The following is a 21,062-nucleotide window of genomic DNA, read 5'->3' as shown; positions in this document are numbered from 1 at the left end:
TGATACCTTAAGGTGATCTGTGTCTTTTCTTACTGTATAGTAATGTTTCAGCTTTCAAACTAATTGAAACTTTTTATAATCCTGAACTTTTTTGTGTTACTAAAGAAATACTTATTAGTAATTTACTTTAAAATTGATTTCTTTTAAAGCTGCTGTAACACTCTGTAACACTGGGATTTAATTGCAATAGGCTTTCCTCGTCTTCAGAAGGCTCTTCCTGTGTATCTCATGCTGGCTCTGCAAGCATTTCGTTCCACTCTTCCCATAGCCACTGTGCTTAGTCGTCAGTCTGTACACTGAAACTTCACTTCAGCAGGAGGTTCCTTTTTGTTGTTATGATTTTTTCCTTTTGGAGCTAGTCTGATGTGGTGCAGACTGGCCTCTAATTGATCATATAGCCATGGATAATCTTGAACTTGGATCTCCCTGCTTTCATGTCCCACCCCTCCTGGCTTATGAGAAGCTAGAATTTTATGCTTTCTAGGCACCCACCCCACTGAGAGTTTTCATATGTCTAAAACTTTTCTTCTTTTTAAAAATGTAAATTGGTATATTGCCTGCTGTAAGTCTGTTTGAGGGTGTCAGAAGCCCTGGATCTGGAGTTGTAGATAGGTGTGAGCAGCTATGTGGGTGCCAGGAAATCAACCTGGGTCCTCTGGAAGAGCAGCCGGTGCTCTTAACCACTGAGCCATCTCTCCAGCTCCTTTTCTCAAAAAGTTAATTAATTAATTTTGTCTAAAACTTTTCTAATGATGATCTTTTAGCTTCTAAATGGTTACATTTGGAGTGTTTTTCTTGTTTCATTTGGTTTTGTTAAGTTCAGTTGTTGTTCTCTTTTTGAGACAGGGTCTCACTATGTAACCCCAGCTAGCCTTGAGCTCACAGACATCCACCTGCTTCTGCCTCCAGAGTTCTGGGATTAAAGGTATATGCCAACATGCCTGTCTGAAAAATCTTTTTTTTTTTTTTTTTACATTATTGTTGAACATTATAGGAGAAGTGAAAAGCAACTTCATCTTTTTAATTTGTAAAGGGAGGTATGTTCCATATGTATGTATTTGAAATGTCTAGAATTCAGTTTTAAGAGATGGTGCTGGTAGATTCCATATTCAGGCAAAAGTCTGATGTTTCTTTGCTTTCTTCCTTCTATATCTTTCCTAACATTTTTTCAACATTGGGTTATTTTTCTTTTTTCTCTTTGTAAATTATCTTTTTTTAGTTGAGGAAATAGTGATACCCCTCTTTTTTTTTTTTTAAATTAAAAAAAAAAAAAAAAAAAAAGGCTGGCTGGATGGCTCAGCAGTTGAAAGTACTGACTGCTCTTCCATAGGTCCTGAGTTCAATTCCCAGCAACCACATGGCAGCTCACAACCATCTATAATAGGATCTGATGCTCTTTCTGGTATACAGGTATACATGCAGATAACACTCATACATAAAAAATGCATAAGTAAGCAAATAGGTCTTTAAATATTGAAAACTATTTTATTGCACGTGTGTGTGTGCACATGCTGCAACACTTCTATGGAGGTCATAGCTCTTCCTGCAATGGCGCCCTTCTTAGTGTTAGCTATGTTATTGTGGACTCAGAAAACAGATTTGAATGGTTGCCCATTATATGCCACACACTATAGTCACACATACAGGTGGATAGCTTGATTGCTCCAGTTGTTGGCTCTCTGCAGGGTTAGGGGAGGAGATAGAAACAAACATAGACGTTAATAGTTATAATGTTAAAATTACTTGCATGACCATGGACCATGTGTTATTCTTATATAGTCAGGCCCAGCAGTATCAGTGGAAACCTTGATCTCTGAGTCTGTGGAGTTCTCTAGAACGTCTTTAAATATTGAAGGCTAGAATTTAGTTAGACTTAGCTTTGGTCCAGCCAATTATTGTTTTGGTTTCCTTTGGCAAAAATATGGGACTTCAGCCTATTCTTTTGTTACCTGGTTGGCCACTGTATTGGCATAGACAGGAATTCCTGAAAACAATGGATAATTGAAAAATACTGGGGCTGGTGGTAGAGACAAATGTTTTTAATCCTAGCTCTCAGGGCAGAGGCAGGTGGATCTAAGTGAGTTTTGAGGGCAGCCTTATGTCAGGGCTGTCTATAGAGATCTTGTCTCAAAAAGCAAGCAAACAAACAAACAAACAAAAAAAAAACCTCAAAAAACAAAAGAGAGAAACGAGAAAGAAAGAAAAAGCTGGATATTGGTGGTGTCTTAACTTGCTTTCTAAATCACTGACTGTATTAGGTGGGTTCTTTAAAGGAAGAGAATGATAGTATGAATATTTACATGTGTGATTGATTGGAGTGGCTTTCACTGTGATCCACCTAGTCCACAATATCAGACTCCTGATAGAAAGGCCAGGAATCTGGCAGTTGTTCAGTCCACAAGGCTGGATGCCTCAGCCAGTCTTCAGTCTGTCTTGGGATCCCAAAGAAGTAGGTTCTAATATTATCAAAATAATGCCTTGGTGACAGGATTAATGAATTTGCCAGTCAGTGAGGGCAAGCAGGCAAAAAGCCAAAACTTCCTTCTTTGATTTCCTTTTATGTGGGCGACTACCAGGTCCAGATTTAGGGTGGGTCTTCTCACCTCAAATGCTCCAATCAAGAAAATCCTTCACAGGAGTTCCCCACTACTTAGTAGTGTTTAGTTGATTACAGATGTTGCCAGGCTGACAACAAAGATTAACCATCACATAACCAAAAGAAACTTGGAGAGGAAAGGGTTTGTTTCAGTTTACTACTCCCAGGCCATAGTCTATCACTCAGAGAAGTCAGAGCAGGAACTCACAGCAGAAGCTAAAGCAGAGAACATGCAGAAATGCTGCTTACTAGCTTGCTCCACCGTGGCTTGCTTATGCCTGCTTTCTTACAACACTCAGAACCGCCTGCCCAGAAGTGGCACTGTCCCAGTGGGCTGGGCCCTTCCACATCAGCTATTAATGATGAAAATGCCACCATAGATTTGCTTACAGGCCAGTCTGATGGAGGCACTTTCTTAGTTGAGGTTCCTCTTTCAAGTTAAAAAAAAAAAAGACTAAGGAGCCTAGGTGGTGTGATTACTTTGAATAGCTATTGCTACATTTTGATTTTTAGAATTAACATATATTTTTTTATTTCCAATTTTACTTTTGTATCATGTACTGCTTTCTGCTTCTTGCCCAAGGACACAATGTGATCAGCTACCTCCAATCCCTACCACCATCCTTCTCTATCATACTGACTTGCCCTCGGATTGTGAGGCCAAACAAACCCTTACTTACTTACTTAGTTTACTTTGCTCTTTTTAGTTTGCTTGGTGTGTGTGTGTGTGTGTGTGTGTGTGTGTGTGTGTGTGTGTGTTTTGTTTTGAGGCAGGGTTTCTCTGGATTGCTTTGGGACCTGTCCTGGAACTTGCTCTGTAGATCAGGCTGGCCTTGAACTCACAGAGATTCACCTGCCTCTGCCTCCCAAGTGCTTGGACTAAAGGTATGAGCCACCAATGCCTGGCTCCTTACTTTGCTATTTTGTTTGTTTTGAGACACAGTCTCACTATGTAGACCTGGCTGACCTGAAACTTGCTGTATAGGCCAGGCTGGCCTTGAACTCTCATCTATACTCTTGCCTCTGCCTTCTGAATGTTGGGCTTGAAGGCATGTACCTCCACACCTGGCTTTAAGTTGATTTATTACATGTTTTGTTCCAAGCTTTAAGTAGCTTTTAAAAAAGAGTTTATTTATTTTATGTGTATGAGTTTTGTTTACATGTATGTGTGTGCATTATGTGCATGCCTAGTGTTAGTGGAGTCCAGACTGCTGAATGCTGGGATTGCAGGCATATCCCAATATGCTCAGTTTTATGCAGTGCTGGGAATTAAACCCAGGACTTTGTGTGTGCTAGGCAAGCCCTCTCCAAAACTCAGCTGCATCCCTAGCCAGTACCTCATCCCTAGTCATACCAGATATACTCTGTAGTCATGTTTCATTGTTCTTTGTTACATCTATCTGTTAAATTACAGAGCATCTTTTTCTTTAATTCCTTGTCAAGACGGGATGTTTGTTGTAACAGAATTAAGGTTTCTTTAATATTACCTTTGAACTAGTTTATTGACTTTGGTGTTGGTGACTTGGGTGTGGGTGATACCTTAGCTGAACAGGTGAGTCCTCAGCAAGAAGATGTAGCTTCTGCTGTAGGCGCTCCCTGGTCTAGTCAGCTTTTTCATCCCTTGTGGGAGTAATAGCTATTTTCCTCATCACTGAAAAAATTTCTGTGAGTTATGCTGCTTCTTTGTGGTTGTGAGGCTAGAAGTTGCCAAATGTTTTCTCATGTCATACAGTGGACACAGATGCATGGTCCTGGCTAATGTGAAGGATAGCTAGCAGTAGTGTCTCTATTTAAAGAGCTAAAAGATTTGAGAAAAAGGAGAATGAGAGCTAGGTAATCAGGCCCAAGGTAGATAATAGTTCATGGGGACTGACTGGGTTTGAGTCCTGGTTCCATCATGTAATAGCTGTGGACTTTGGGATGTTAACCTCTTTTGACCTCATTATTATACTGGCATAGTACTCATACTTACATCATAGGGTTGTTTGGAGAATTAAATGAGGCGAGGCTTGTAGAGTTATTGACACAGAGTAACTAATAAATATCATTGCCAATATGAAAAGTGGTCAGAAATGGATTCCATGTTCCATTTGTCATGATGTCAGTATATTCATCCTCTGTCCTAAAAACATAGTTTTTGAAATAGAATGCTTAAGATAGTGAATCCATCTTATGTGGTAGACAATGCATCTTTTCTCAACAACTGTTACTCAACACTGTCTTCAAATTGAGAAAATAAGATATGAGTAACATGATTATATTAGATACGCTGGTTTTAGATAGCTCATACGATATGTAAATAAATCATCAGTGACTCGATGCTAACTAGGTTTTTGAATAATTGTGGGTTTGGCTCTAAGATAAAGAATATCTGATTGATCATGCAGAGATTTTTACTAGAACTCTGACGTTCATAGGCTTTAATTGGTATCTATGTTGTAGAATCTGTAGTTGTAAATGTGCAAGATGAAGGATCCCTGAAATCTTCTTAGAGAGGTTTGTTAACTATGTAGTTTATCTTTGTTTTTATATTACCTGTAACTGATATATTTCACACTTAAAACTTGGAGTAGATTATGGCTTTGACTTACCAGGGGAGGAATTTTGGGGGAGTACATAGTAATGAAAACTTTTTCTTCATTTTTTAATAGGTTATTTGGCTGTTTCTTTATTTCTACATGAAAGTCATGAACTTTTGCTTCTCCTTGTGAATACAGTGGTAAAGGTACCGTATCATATTGTATGCTGGTTAATATGAAGTCTTATTTCTGCTGTCATAGGACATTTCTCTTTAATCATAGTTACTTACGTTTTGAAAGTGTAGGTTTACTTATGGAATTGCCTTAGAAAGATATCTTTTAAAGGCTTATGTTTTACATTATAGGTGTAGGGGCAGATACCTGTGGGGGTCAGGAGAGGGTGCTAGATCCCTTGGAGCAGGAGTTATAGGCAGTTATGAGCTGCCTAGCATAGGCACTAGGACTTAAACTCCAGTCCTCTGCAGGAACTACTGTTGAGCCACTTCTTTAGCATCTAGAAGGGTTTTTTCATGTTTGTTTGTTTTTAAAGCTATGGTTGATTTGGAGCTCACTATGTAGACCAGGCTGACACCAGACACAGAGATCTGCTTGTCTTTGCCTACCGAGGGCCTAGCTGTTTATTTTTGGCATTGAACTTCTGATCCTCCTGGATCCACCCCTCCTAAGTAAGGAGATTGCAGTGTGCACCGTTACAACTGGTTTATGACATTATGGAAACTGAACCCCTGCCCACTTTCTTTCTGAAACAGGATCTCTTGTATCTCAGACTGGCCTCAAACTTACTTTGTAGCTGAAGATGGCATTGAACTCCTGACCCTCCTACCTGTACCTCCCCAGGGGAGTAGGGATATAGGCATATGCTGCCTGACTTACGGCATTTTCATACAAGTATGCTGAGCATGAAAGGGTTTATCATATCAGTCTTTGAGTTTTCTGGTGGAGTCTTTAGGTTTAATTATGGGTAGGATCCTATCTGTAAATAAGGATACTAGGATTTCTTCCTTTTGTGTTTCTGTCTTTTCTTATTGTTTTGAGTTTTTCTACCTTTAGTATAATGTTGGCTGTAAGTTTGCCATATATAGTCTTTATCATATTCCTTCAATTTCTAGTCTCTTTAAGACTTTTATCATGAAGAGATGTTGGATTTTGTCAGAATCCTTTTTTTTTTATTTAGAGGATCTTGTGATCTCTGCCTTGTGTCCATTTATATGATGTAGTAAATATTAATTTGCATATTTTGAACCATCCTGCACCTCTGGGATGAAACTGATTTGATTATGGTGCATGATCTTTTGATTTCTTCTTGAATTTGGTGTATTAGGTTTTGTGTGTTTATTTTAGACATGGTCTCACCATGTTTCCCTGACTGGCCTGGTCACAAAGTTCTGCCTGCTTCTTCCTCCTGAGTGTTGGGTTCAAGTGTTCTCTACCATGCTTGGCAGTTTACAGGTGTTTTATTAAGAATTTTGACATCTATATTCATCAGAGGAATTAGTCTTTAATATCTTTTGATGTCCTGATTAGGTTCATAAAGAGATTTTGGCAGCATATTCCTTTTTCTCTTTTATGAAATAATTTGAGAAAGTTTAGTCCTACATAGTTGTTAAAGGTCTGGTAGAGTTTTTCTTCTCTATGACTCCTTCTGAACTCAGAGATCCACCTGCCTCTGCCTCCCAAGTGCTGGGACTAAAGCCATGTGTCAGCACACCCAACTGTGTGGATTTCTATTTTTTTTTTTTAGTTAGATTTTATTCATTACTGCTTCAGTTCTATTGCTTGTTGTACATATATTTAAATTATTTCACCTTTATCTAATTTTGGTAAGTATGAATCTAGAAATTTATTTATTTTATATTTCTCAATTTAGTATAATATAATTTTTTTAGAGATTACTGTGATTTTTATTCAATTTGAAATCCTGATTAAAATAAAAGCAGTGAGAATGAAGCTTTACAAATAGTGCAAAAATTAGTACACCACTGATACAGATTTTACACTGACTGGGTATAGAAAGAAAAAAGAATAACATTAGAATTAAGGCAGTAACATGTGCAAACCAAGCACCTTACCCTGACACAGTCCTTAGTAAAAAGCTACTCTGGTTAGGTGGTATTGACATTGCTGCATGCAGGTCTCATTGCTTGCAAGGATGAACTCTGAAGAGCTTCATTCATTACAGAAACAAACAAAACAAAGACCACTCTCACTGGCCAACAATGGCCAGAAGCAGCTTTCTGTAGTCCCCACTCGTGTCACCAGCAGTCACTGTGCTCAGGGTCTTCTGATACATCTGAGTGAACATCTGCTTTATCTGAACAAGGTCAATCTCACTTCGAGTGACCACAATCCTGACCAGGGTGGAGTCATCTGTGCCAGCGCCCTTCATGGAATAGTAGAGTCTCTCAGCAAAGAAGGTGGGGCGGTTTAGGGTGCACTGCAAGATGGTCTTCAAACCACTTTCAATATATCCAGAGAACTCTCGGCTTACACTGCTTAACAGATCTCGATTAGCCATCCTGGAATAAGCCTCCATAGTGGCTTTCAGCTGAGGGAAACTTCTGGTGGCAAGGATCATGTTGAAGCAGGACTCATCTGTCCCTAGCTTCCCCTCACCAGCCTGATAGAGGCGCTGGGCATCGTCCTGAGCCATCTGGTGGTTTACACTCTGGTTCTCATCACGGTTTCCCTGGCACATGGACACAAGGAGACGTTCAAAATGTCCTGAGGTATCTGACTTGTCCTTTTCAAGGTCTCGTCCAAATTCTGATTGATAACATCTAACAATGTCTCGAATTTCTTGATTTGTTCTTGTGCATAAAATCTCTATCAATACACATTCTTGAGTTCCTGCTCCCTGTATTGCTTTCCGTAAACTCCAGGCATCATAGTATGTAGGAGGCATGAACAGGGCAGGGATCAGTTCTTCCATATTTCCACTCAATTCTGACTTGAGATCTTTAATTAAATCCTTGCCATACATGGTCTTAAAGGCTGCTTTAATTTGTTGCCTCTGGTCATTGGAACAACTAGACACAACGTCCACAATTGCTTGCTCATCAGTCCCAAACCCCTTCATTGCTTTGCGGAGAATTTCTGCATCTCTCATAGCATCAAAGTTGGAGGCTGGTCGGATTGTTCCTTGGGTGCCCTGAGTCATCGCAGCAGGCTGGCTAGGGTAAGGAGCTTGTCTTCCAGAGTACTGAGAAGGCATCTTCCCTCCAGAAAAGCCACCTGGTACTGGAACCTGGGCTGGTCCACCACCATAAGACTGCAGGTGGCTGTGGATAGCCAGAAAAGCCTGCTCCACCAGGTGGGGCTCCAAAGCCTTGTCCTCCTGGATAGGCTGGAGCACCCCCTGGATGTGGGGTAACAGGATAGCCCCCAGGGGCTGGATAACCTCCAGGTGTAGGGTAACCTCCAGCTCCTGGGTAGCTGCCACTTGGTGCTGGTGGGTAAGCACCTCCTCCCATTGGTGGAAAGCCACTGGGATATGGATACTGACCTGGAGGGGGAAAAGATAACTCCTGGCCTGCAGGAGGATATCCAGGGAAAGGTGGGTAGCCTGTAGGGGGATAGCCTGGGTATGACATTCTGAACGAGGGAGCAGCATCACCGTCTGGCCTGCTTTAGCGCAATATGGAGCCAGGGGCTAGTATAATATAAAATTTTAAAACATATTCTAATGATTTTTCTTTTGTATTTTGTTGGTGTCTATCAAAATGTCTCTCTTTTCATCTCTAATTTTATTAATTTGGGTCCACTTTCTCTTTGGTTGTTTTGCGTAAGTGTTGTTCTTATTTACCCTTTCAAAGAACCAGATGTTCCATTGACTCTTTGGGGATTTTTTTTTTTTTTTCATTAATTTCTGTCCTTACCTAATTTTTTCCTACCTATCGCTTTTAGATTTGGCTGTTCTTGTTTAGCCAAGACCCTAAGATATATCTTTATATTATTTTTGCATTTTCTCTGATTTTTTAAAAAAATTTCAATTTCATCTATTATTACTATTATTACTACTACTACTTGTATGTGTGCATCTGCCACAAAGTGCATGTACCATATGAAAGTCAGCAGGCAACACTTTGAGGAGTTGGTTCTTTTCACTGTGGGGTTCAGGGGTTGAACTAAGGTAATCAAGCTTATGAAGCATATACTTTACATGCGGAGCAAGGTTGTTCCTTTCTTCAACTCTTCTGACTAATTTTAGCTTAAGGTCTGTTTTGCCAGTTAGTAGGACTTTAACACCTGCTGGTTTCCTAATTTCATGTCCTTGGATACTCTTTTCCATCCTTTCATCCTAAGGCTGTCTGTCTTTGACTGTGAGGTGCATGTGTCCAGGCAACAAACAGATGCATACTGGGGGTTGTTGTTGTTGTTTGTTTTTTTTAATGCAGTATGGCATTCTGTGTCTTTTAATTGGTGAAATGAGTAAATGCAGTTAGTATGCATAGTTATTGTTGTAAGATGTCTATTAATTTCTGCCATTTTGTTGGTTTTGTAGTGTTGGGTGTTTTCTTGATTCTCCTTTACTTAACTAATGTTTTTGTGTGGTTTATTTTTCCTGGGCTTCACGAGTATGTTCATCTTTCTTTTCAGTCTGAAAGATTTCTTCAAGTATCTTCTGTAGACTTGACTGAGTGGGCCCTCCCACAAATGACTTGATGGATTTTGGTGATCTCTCATGGAGGGCCTTACCTTCTCTGGGGAGTGGAGGAGTGTGGGGGGATATGGGAGGAAGGGAGGGAGCGGGAACTAGGATTAATATGTAAAATGAGAAAAAATATTAAATAATAATTAAAAAAATAAATCTCATGCAACCCCCTGAAAAAAGAATTGACTTAGTGTTCTTTTTAATTTCTTCAGCCTTTTCCAAAAGATTTTTATTGATGCGTATTATTTGTAGGTAATAGTGGGTTTCATTATGGCATCTTTATACCTGTAGACAATGCAGTTTGGTCATGCTCACTCTGTGGTCCCCTCTAGTCCTCATGGTCTCCCAGCTGTCCCCCCTACTATGTTCATGTCTTTTCCTTGCGTGACCTAATGAGTTTCACTAGTGTTATTTACAGGAGAGTAGGTCAAGACTTATTAACAGGTGCATGGGCACCTTACTGGTGGCTGGCTATACTGCAGAAGAAAATATCTACCCTGCCTCCATCAGACAGCTGTGTATACATCCTCAGGAGGACTGGAGCCCAGGAGCTCTTTTCTCTTCCAGGACAGGGTGTTGGTGGCCCAGTCTTGTGCAGACTCTATACAGGCTATAAGCTCAAGAGTACATACATATCCATGTCATGGCTGGAAGTTAGCATTCCATCCTCCTTCCCACATTCTCCCTGGCTCTTACACTCTTTCTGCCCCTTCCTCATGATGTTCCCTGAGCCCTGGAGGGGTGATGTAGATGTTCCATTTATGGCTGGGTGTTTTACCATCATTCATTCTCACAGTGTTTACCAGCTATGAGTCTCTGTAGTCACTATTACCCTGTTTTTGTTGCAGGAAAGTTTTTTTTTTTCTTCTTCAGTTTACAGACAGCCTTGCGGCACTTGGTTGTCTGGCACTTATTTGTCTTTCAGAGCTTGAAATACGATTCCAAGTCCTGCTGACTTTAAAAGTTTCGCTGAAAATCTGTTGTCTTGATGATCATGCCCTTACCTGACTTGGTGTTTGACTCAGTTGCCTTTCTCTTGCTGTGATAAAACTCCATGACCAAGGCACCTTATAAAGAAAGCACTTAACTGGGTTTACAGTTTCAGAGGGTTACAGTTCATGAGGCAGAGCAAACGCAAGGCAGCAGGGACAACTGAGAGCTCACATACTGACCCACAACCACCAGAAGAGAGTGCACTGCAAAGGCTATGGGCTCTTAACTCAGAGCCCACCCCCAGTAACACACTTCTTCCAACAAGGCCATGCCTTCTAATCCTTCCCCAACGGTTTCACCAGTTGGGGACCAAGCATTCAAATATGTGAGTTTAGGGGGGTCATTGTCATCCAGACACCACAGTGTTTCTTACAGCACTTAATATGTCTTCTGCATTTTTGTTGTTTGAGGTGTAATATGAAATCAGGAGGTTTGGTACCCTAAATGCCTCCTGTATTTGCACGGGCAATCTTTCTCAGGTTTGGGAAATTTTCTGCTATAATTATATTGAATATGTTTCTGTGCCTTTCGTTTAATGCCCATGATTTATAGATTTTTACCTTTTCATTGTGTCCAACAGATACTGGATGTTCTGTTTTTACTTATCATTTTATATTTGTTATGATCTGACTGTTCCAATTCCTCTACCCTGTCATTCTTTAGATCCTGGTATTCTGTTCTCCCCTTTATCCATTCTGTCAATTAAGCTTTCCATAGAACTTTTTGCTTGATTTAATTATGTTTTTCATTTACAGTATTTCAGTTTAGTAGTTTTTTTTTTTAATTCCACTTTCATAGCCTATATTGACATCTTTATCGAATTCAACTCTTTCCATTCTCATGATCCTCCTGCCTCTGCCTCCTTCAGCAGATCCTACCAGCATGCGCCACCACAATTGGCTAAACTCTATATTCTCTTGAGATGCATTCTTCGTTTACATTTGCCCTCTTTGAGGTGTTGACAGTGGAATCTTTGTCTTGAATTCATTGCTTAGGATTTCATCTGATTCGCTCTGTTTTGAGGTCACTAATGTGGACTTAGCATATTTTGGAGGAGTTCTGTTACTTTGGTTCCTCGTGGTTCTGGACTTTTGCAGCATGAGGTTAGTGGCTAGGTTTCTGTTAATTTGCCCTAGTTGAATGGAAGTGCTTGCAGTCTTCAAAAGAGACTAGGCTACATAGTAGGCCAAAGTACCATTTCTCGCCTGTACTAGAGTCAATTCTCAGCATTCACCTTAGAGAAGAATTCCATTTGCAGAAACAGTCACTGTCACTGGGTAGTATGCAGTAATCGAAAACCGTATAGAGTGCTATGTTTACTACCATAGTAGTTACTATGGCAATGAATGGAAAAGAAAAACATTAAGATTGCTGATGTTTTGAGGTGATAGAAAAAGTTAATATTGGGGTGATAGAAAAAAACCAAGGAGGGAAGGTAAGTGGAAGTGGGAAGCAGTAGTAACAAGGTCAGAATGGGGAGGAGGCAGTGTTGACCTAATGTTGAATGAAAAGAGAAAGGTTTAAAAAGGGCAGTTATAACTTAAAACACTCTAGCTTTGAGGAGTCTGAGACAAAGATGGTGCAAACTGTGTCAGCCCATGTTCTTCAAGAAAGCCAATGAAGAGGAAATGAAATAGGAAAGAATAGAGAAAGAAAAAAAAAAAAAAAAGGAATGAAAGAGAGTAGATGAAGGTGAACTGGCCTGCCTAAATGACATTGGGTATTAAATCAAGGTGGAATAAATGTAAAGGATGAGAGCGGTTGGCATGTAGAGTCTGAACGCAATCCTGCCTGCCTGCCTGCTTGCTGGTTCCGGTTTTAGCTCTTTCCATGTTCCTCCTTGGGCTCCCACATGCCTGTCACTCCTATGGGTAGTACTTCAAGAGTCCATTTGGACCTCCATGAGATGGCTAAGTGGGTGAAGTGCTTGCCTTGCAAGCCTGATGACCTGAGTTCTATTCCTTAGCTCACATAGGGCAGGAAGAACTGACTCCACAAATTGTCCTCTAGCCTCAACACACACTGATACACATGTACTTCCCTCTTCACACATCATATACACAGTTGTAAAAAAGGAGGAAAGAAAATCAAAAAGGTTGATAGCTAACCATACTTCTGGGCTCTCTTCCAGTGACTAGATCAACACTTGAAACCTGTGTCTAAGTTCCTCCGCAGATGGGTTGTGATCAGGATCTTTTATTTTGTAGTTAAACTAGAGCTTGGAGCCATTGCCCACTTCTGAATGCTGTCCCTGGTGATTCTCTCGAGAATCTAAAGAACATGTCAGTCATCCACCATTTCCTAAAATCCTCAAGCCTTCCTCTTTATCTTTTATCAGACTTTTGATATGTGAGAATGTCTGCTTTGTGGTCTTTTCTGAATTTGAAGACATTGTGTGTGTGTGTGTGTGTGTGTTTATTTTTGTATGTGTATATACATAAACATATATAAGATGTGTATGTCTGTATGATTGTACATGAATGTTTATGAATGTGGAGACCATAGGTTGATGTCAGGTTTTATTCTCAATTGTTCTCTAGTTTGTTAAAAAATAAATTTGTTTTTGTCTGTTTACTGTGTGTATATCCTGGGGCTTGACCTCAGGTCATCAGGATGCACACACATACACACTAATGAATTAAGTCTTTTTAAGTTTAAAAGAGGAGCTGAGGAGATGGTTTGGTCCATCAAGTGCAAGCATGAGGACCCAGGTCTGATCCCAGCACCCATGTAAAAGCCATGCAAGATAACACAGTCTGCATTTTGTATCACCTTTCATATAATTTTTAAAATTGTATTCATTTATTATGTGTATCTCCTGGGGATTGAACTCCAGTCCTCAGGCATGGTGGCAAATATTTTACCCACTGAGCCATCTTCTTTGTCACCTTCCTTGTTTTCTGAGATAAGGTCTTTCACTGAATATAGAGTGCACTCATTTGGCTAGACTGGCTAACCAATGAACTTCAGGGATTCTCCTGTCTCCTTCTTCCCAGTGCTGGGACAGCAGACAAATATGTCACCATGTGTTGCTTTTACATGGGTGTTGGGATTAGACTGAGGCCCTCATGCTTGCACAGCAAACACTTTACCATCAAAACCATCTCCCCAGCTCCTTTCAAACTTGAGAAAATTATTTATTAGTGTGTGTGTGTAGATATTCACATGCTGTGACATTCATATGACAACCTTTTTGAGAGTTGGTTCTCTCCTACATTGCTGAGGATGGTCTCTCATTTCTGTCATGCTGCGAACTCCAGGCTAGCTGGCCTGTGAGCTTCTCTGGGCATTTTCCCATTTCAGCATCCCATCTTACCACAGCACTGATATTATAGATGCTTACTACATGTCTGGCTTTTGGGTGGGGGGGGGCACTGGAGATCAATTTTAGATTGTCAGGCTTGCTCAGTAGACATTTGTTTTGTTTTTGTAGACAGGGTTTCTCTACAGCTTTGGAGCCTATTCTGGAACTCACTCTGTAGACCAGGCTGGCCTCAAACTCAGAGATCCACCTCCCTCTGCCTCCCAAGAATTGGGATTAAAGGTGTGTATCACCACCCTGCAACATTTTTTAAACATACTGAGCCACCTTACCAGCCTTCCTTTCAAACTTTTAAAAATATATTTAAAAGTTGTATTAGGTCATTTTATAGACCATGTGTGTGTATATAAGTGTGAATGAATGAACGTGTACTTTTTATTGTATAAGTTGTAAAGCTCCATTTATAGTAACTAGAAAAGTATGTAAAGTTGTTTTATTTGTTTGGACAAGTTTGAGGGCTATAAAGTTGATTATGAAGTTAGGGGAAATTACTAAGTAAGCAGGATTATTATGGTATTAAATTTGTGCAGACTATCTCCTTTCTTACCTAATGGCAGGACCTGCAGAGCACTAATCTGGTAGAAGTGTGTATGGCACTTACTGTTGTCAGCCAGATTTTCCCTCGAGAAATGATCCCAGCTGTTCTTCCATTAATAGAAGATAAACTTCAACATTCTAAGTAAGTAAATAATTTTGACATAAATATCTACACTATATGTTTCAAAACAAATTTTATTTAAATGTATATTTCATTCTTTCACAGTCCCATATATCTATACAATGTTTCTCGATCATTTCCACCTCTTACTTCCTAGACCCTTCCCAACACATGTCTTTCACCTTCATGTCTTTTTTCCCCTTCTTTCTAGTAAAACAATCAACAACAACAACCTACTAAGTCCAAATAGTGCTACCCATATGTGCGAGGGTGTTGAGCCATCCACTAGAACATGAGCTGTGTCCCAAAGAAAAATGACTCCCATTCCCCCAAGCCGCCAGCTGACAGTAGTTTTTCAGCCAAAGCTGGAACCTTTTGAGCCTCTCTACCATTCATGCTAGAATGTTAACTGACTTCGTTTTGTGCAGGTTTTATGTAGGTAACTAGAGCTACAGTGAGTTCATGAGGGCAGTGACCATGTCATGTCCAGAACACAATCTTTCTTGGTACTCCTCTGCATCCTCCAGCTCTTACAGTCTTTCCTTCCCCTTTTCTAAGATGTTCCCTGAGCCGTGGGAGCATGTTGTTGGTAGTAGAGATGTTTAGGGCTGAGCCGTTTCTCAGTACTTTGACCTGTTGCAAGTCTCTGTATTAACACTGCCTCACTGCAAAAAGAAGTTGTGCTACTAAGGTTGATAAAAACACTAATTTCTGGGTATAAACATAATATTTAGAAGACAGCTTGACAATGTGTCCATTTAGGAAAATAATAGTCGTAGGTTCTCTGATAGGGCCTATGTCCCCCAAACATAGGCTTTTGATCAGGTTTACAGTACCAGGCATAAATTCCCTCCTATGGGCAGACCTCATATCCAATTAGAGAGTGGTTGGTCACCTCTTAACAGTCATGCCTCTATTGCACTGGCACATCTTGCTTGCCAAGTCAGTGTTGTTGCATAGGGTCTACCGCTATGGAAGACCACTGGTGACTTTTCTCCCCCAGTGGCATGCATGACACTTTCCAGTACTATTGTATTTGTCAAGAGTTCTCTAAAAGAATAGACCCAATGGTATATGTATACACACACACACACACACACACACACACACACACACACACACATTCATGCACATATTTAAAGACTTTATTCTTTTAATTGTGTGTGTTTGTACGTATGTATCTGTGTATGGGTATGTGCATGTGAGTGCAGGTGCCAACAGAGGCCAAATGCGTTAGATCCACTGGAGCTGGAATCACAGGCAGTTGTGAGCTGCCTGACATGGGTGCTAGGAATTAAACTTGGGTCCTTAGGAAGAGGTTAAGAGCACATATGCTAGGTGTATTGGCACCACACCTTTGATCCCAGCACTTGGGAGGCAGAAGCACGTGGATCTCTATGAGTTCAAGGCCAGACTGATCTACAAAGTAAGTTCTAGGACAGCCAGACCTGTTACACAGAGAAAAAAACAAAACAAAACACATGCTCTTAACCACTGAGGCATTTCTCCAACCATATGTGTGTGTATATATATCTACATTGTATACTGTAAAATTATTATTAAAGAATTTAAGAAGTCACCTTTAAAATAGTAACAGTGGCAGACACCTGGAGAATGAGAATCTGGTAATTCCTCAGTCCTTGAGACTGGGTCAGGATAGTCCCACGGTGGCTGTGTCTCATAGAGTGAGCGGAATTGGCACACAATAAGGAAAACATGACCCATAGTCTCTCACTTCAAAAGGCCAGGTGCCTCAGCAGTCCTGCTCTGATGCTGGAAGCCTAGAAGGTTCCTGGGGAACCCCTGGTCCTTAGTTCATGTAGAAAGTTTGGAAATGCTGGTTCTGCAGTCAGCAAGGGAAGCAGCAACAGCAGCAATAACAACAGGCAGATCAACTCTGCAGCAAAAGATGGGATGAGATGATTTTCCTTTTGCTGTGCCCTTTTAATCTGGGCTGCTAACAGGTCAGAATTGGAGTGTGCCTTCCCACAGAAGTCCAGGCAATCAGGTCACTTCTTCAGATGAGGCTCCATACTCAGGTAATTCTGACTTCTGGCAAGTGGACATCAAAAGCAACTATGAAAGTTAATCATCAAGGAGAAAGCCAGATCATTTCCAGCTTGAGTAAGAGTTTACCATTTGTACACACAGCAACACAACGTTATTTTAGAATGTTAAATATACTTCTTAAAACAGATGAAACAAATGATGTATAAAAGAGAAAAAAAACAAACAAACCCAAATCGCTAACAATCCTGTATATAAATGTTTTTTTTTATCAAGCACGTGTAGGATTGGGAGCTAAGGCAGTAGCTTGGTTGGTAAAGTACATGATGTACAAGCATGAGAACCTGAGTTCAGCCCCCACCCCACCCCCAGCACGCAGGCAAAAGGCTGGACACAGCAACACAAACAAATTCCTGTAACCAAAATGTTGGGGTCTTCATCAGCAAGGTTTTACCATGTAGTTATGGTGGGCAACCAAGAGCAATGGCAATGGCCTGTGTTGTTTAGGGGGCCTTTGGGACCTTCCTGACCAATAACTCATCTAATAACCCATGTTTTCTGGGAAAAGTGTTGTCTACTGCTATAGGACATCTCAGTTCAAACTCTTTCTTTTAAACTATATATTTCAGTTAGCTTACAAAGCTGTAGGTCTCTATAAGCCTTGAGAAGGGTTTGCTGTACTAGGGAGCTCCTGTCTCAGGAGGCCATGGGCTGTATGGGGAAATGTACTGCAGTTGTTTTCCTAAATGAACATATTGTTAAGCTCTCAAAATATGTGTATCCCTTTTCTCTAACTTAAAATTATACGTATTTATGTGTGTCTTATGTGGCTATACGTATGTGAGTACAGGTGTGCACAGAGACCGGAGGCATCAGATGCCCCTGGAGCTGAAGTTACAGGTGGTTGTAGCCATTCATCTTGGGTGCTGGGATTTGAACATGAATCTTTGCTTGTCTGATAAGTATGATTCTCTGAGGTCAGTCTCCAGCACTGAAACACAACAGTAAAACACAAAATCAAAACCAACCAAAGAAGCAAAAAACTAGGAAGTAGTTTTTCATTCAAAACTGAAAAAATGTTACATTTTTTGCTACATGTTTGCTAGACATAATCTGCTACAGATTACACTTCAGTGTCTTGTCACAAGGCTTAAAGAACAGGTCCCAGGAAGAAGCGGAGTAGCATTTTTGTTACCACATGCCCCTTGTGCTTCCCTATCCCCGAAATATTTGGAGTATACTTTACTTGCCTATTATTTAAAAAAAAAAAAATCCTTATTTAATAAAGAGACAAAAAGAGAATTGAGGAATTTCAAAAATTCTCTTGTTGTAATTGATTACAAAAGTAATCTGTGCATGTTCCTGAAAGTTTTGTAACTAGGGAGTGTTTATAACTGATAGGCAGTTTAAGTTTCTTTTGGGCATAGTGATTATTTGCCACATTTTGGGGGTGGAGGCAGGAAAGTCATGAGTTGGAGACCAGCCTGGGCTATAAGTGAGACCCTGTTTCATAAAACAGTAACTCAAAAGGACTGAAGAGAGGGCTCGGGTGTAGTCATGAAGCCCTGAGTTTGGGTCCCTGGCAGCTCCATGAAAGCCAGGTCTGTTGGCTTGCACCTGAAATACAGTGCTGGCGGGGCAGAGACAGGGAGGGGCAGCGATGGGGAGGCCTAGGCTTTGTGGCGAGCCAGGCAGTGAAACTGAATCAGCAAGCTCCAGATTACATATGTGATCCTGTCTCAAAAGGGAAGGAAAAGAGTGATAGAGGAAGATACTGCTGTCAACCTGGTCTCTACATGCACACATGTCACACACAAACATGTGTCTATCCACACACAGTCTTCCCTCCTCACAGAAGGGGAGTCTCTTGAAATCTTAACTTCTTATCAAGAAGCAAGATTTTTATTTTTTTCATACTTTGCTGCATTAGAATAATTAGTAATAGGTACTTGGTGGCCCAGATTGCCTTGTTTATATTTCATTTTTTATCCTTAGGGAGATTATACGAAGAAAAGCAGTTCTGGCATTATACAAATTTTACCTCATTGCTCCTAATCAAGTACAACATATCCATACTAAATTTCGGAAAGCACTTTGTGACAGAGATGTTGGGGTCATGGCTGCCTCTTTGCATATATACCTTAGGATGATTAAGGTGAGTTGTCAATTTCAGCATGTGCTCAGTAGTTACTATGGTAACAATATCACTATGGAATTAAAGAGAATGCAGATATTTCAATAAAATGATTAATACTTTATGCCATTATCAGGCTACAGACATGGCTGAGTTGGGAAGAGCTTGTGCACAAGCAGGAAGGGCTGAGATCCAGATCCTAGCACACATGTAAAAGTTGGGCACGGTCCTCCATGTAAGCCTGTGACCCTGGTGCTGTAATCCATGTGCGCCTGTAACCCTGGTGCTGTAATCCATGTGTGCCTAGAGCCTTAATGCTGAGGGAGGCAAAGACAAAAGGGTTCTAGGGCTTTCTGACTGACAGTCTTGTTTTATGTGCAGGGAGAAACCCTGTCTCAAGGGAATAAGGCAGAGGGTGATAGAGCAGGATAGCCAGAACCATCCTCTGGACTCTGCATGTGCATAGGCACACACTCATGTATACACATGTGCATGTACTGCACACATTTCTACAATACTCTCACATACAAATATATTTTATGCTGATACTTACTTCTAAATGTAACTTTTGTAAGTTGTTTAATATGAGTTGTATGCAAGAAAGATGAGTTCAAATCCACAACTGGTCAAACTTTAGAGGACAACTTAATGTGAGGTGTCCAACCATCGCAGACACATCTACAACACAGCTCCTATACCTCAGGGTCAGAAAACATCCTGAAAAGGGATGGAAACATTGTAAGAGCCAGAGGACCAGGGCATCTGCTGTGAGTGTCTTCTGTAATATGACAGGGAGGAATCTCAACAGTATGGTCATCTAAACAAAGTCTGAATGATATACCAGGTGACATCCCACTGTGGATTGGAGAAATCTTATAAGGTCGACCCCTAGATGAAGAGCTACGGAGAGAGAGAGAATTGGTCTTCAGGGATGAGCCCCCTGATAAACTATTCAATACCAGTGGTCATCTTAAACACATATACATATAAGCAACACTAAATAGGCCCAGCAGGGTGTGTGTGTGTATGAGAGAGAGAAATAATTAAAAAGAGGCCATGATTTGAGAGAGAGTTGGGGAGTGACATGGGAGAAGTTGGTAGGATATGGAGTAGTGGAAATGATGTAAATTTAGTACTTATGTATGTAATTATAACCTTGCTGCATAGCACATTTGAAGAGGTCAGCCCTGGGTTGTATGAGTCCCAAAAAAGAAAAAAAAAAAAAAAAAAAAGGTAAGGAAAGACATTATTGTTAACAGATTTTTTTTTTTTTTAAATGTAGGAAAATTCATCTGGCTATAAAGATCTGACTGAGAGTTTTGTAACAATTTTAAAGCAAGTGGTAGGAGGAAAGCTCCCAGTTGAGTTCAGTTACCACAGTGTACCAGCACCGTGGTTACAGATTCAGCTTTTGAGAATACTGGGACTGCTGGGAAAGGACGATCAAAGGTAAGCACTCCCAGGTCACATATGACCACACCATATCATAACCTGAGCACTTTCATGAAAACCCAAACCTTCTAGCACTTCCTGGCTTACTGGTAGTGGATAAACCAGTGTAAGACCACAGACTTTCAGGTTACTGGGGCATTCCTAGATTATCCGTATTTCCCCTTTTGAAACGTACTTGCATAATCATTGAGCTAGAGGATGAACAAGATAAATATTTCACCCTATGTGGGTCGTGTGCTGTCTGCTGCAAGTACTGCACTCTGTTGTTATAGATGGAAAACAACTATAGAGAGAACATCATTTAGTGAGGGCCACCGTGTCCCAGGAAAATGTTTTATAAACACTAAAGCCTGAATTCAGATGCACTGTACATTTTGTTAGATCTTGTTCTTTTGGGTTTATTTTCAACATATAAAAGCTACTCATCATTTGCAGTCATAAAGAGGAGTGATTATGACCAAGTACATTATGTATATCATGAAAATGTTATAATAAAGCTCATTTTTATTAATAGATGCTAATAAAAACATAAAAGTCACAAAAAGAAAAACAAAGTATGATATTGACTATCTGTTTTAGCAAATAACAAATCAAAGATAGAGATTGCCTCTTAGAAGAACCTGTGCTGAAATTTAAATTCAGACAGTCTTTTTTAGAGTTAGTTACCATTTTATAGGAAACAAAGGGATTTATTTATGATGCAAACTAC

The 21,062-nt window shown here is 40.3% G+C and overlaps 2 protein-coding genes across 2 annotated transcripts in view; one reads left to right on the top strand and one right to left on the bottom strand.

The window, feature by feature from the left end:
- The window catches only part of Ap4e1 (adaptor related protein complex 4 subunit epsilon 1), a 66,921-nt gene that overhangs the window by 7,335 nt on the left and 38,524 nt on the right, over nt 1-21,062 (top strand). The window contains exons 4-7 of the mRNA XM_051183463.1: nt 5,248-5,321; nt 14,660-14,781; nt 18,763-18,922; nt 20,184-20,350. Coding sequence (XP_051039420.1) covers nt 5,248-5,321; nt 14,660-14,781; nt 18,763-18,922; nt 20,184-20,350 — 523 coding nt within the window. The remainder of the gene's footprint in view (nt 1-5,247; nt 5,322-14,659; nt 14,782-18,762; nt 18,923-20,183; nt 20,351-21,062) is intronic.
- Nucleotides 7,014-8,778, bottom strand: LOC127221499 (annexin A7-like). Its single transcript, XM_051183462.1, is given in 2 exon segments — nt 7,014-8,408; nt 8,410-8,778. Coding segments are annotated over 2 exon segments (1,386 nt in total). The 5' UTR covers nt 8,727-8,778; the 3' UTR covers nt 7,014-7,339.

The sequence above is a fragment of the Phodopus roborovskii genome, unplaced genomic scaffold, assembly GCF_943737965.1.
Source record: "Phodopus roborovskii unplaced genomic scaffold, PHOROB, whole genome shotgun sequence".
Lineage (NCBI taxonomy): Eukaryota > Metazoa > Chordata > Mammalia > Rodentia > Cricetidae > Phodopus > Phodopus roborovskii.
Note: the sequence above shows the minus strand (reverse complement) of the source record. Positions and strands in the feature narration are given on the sequence as shown.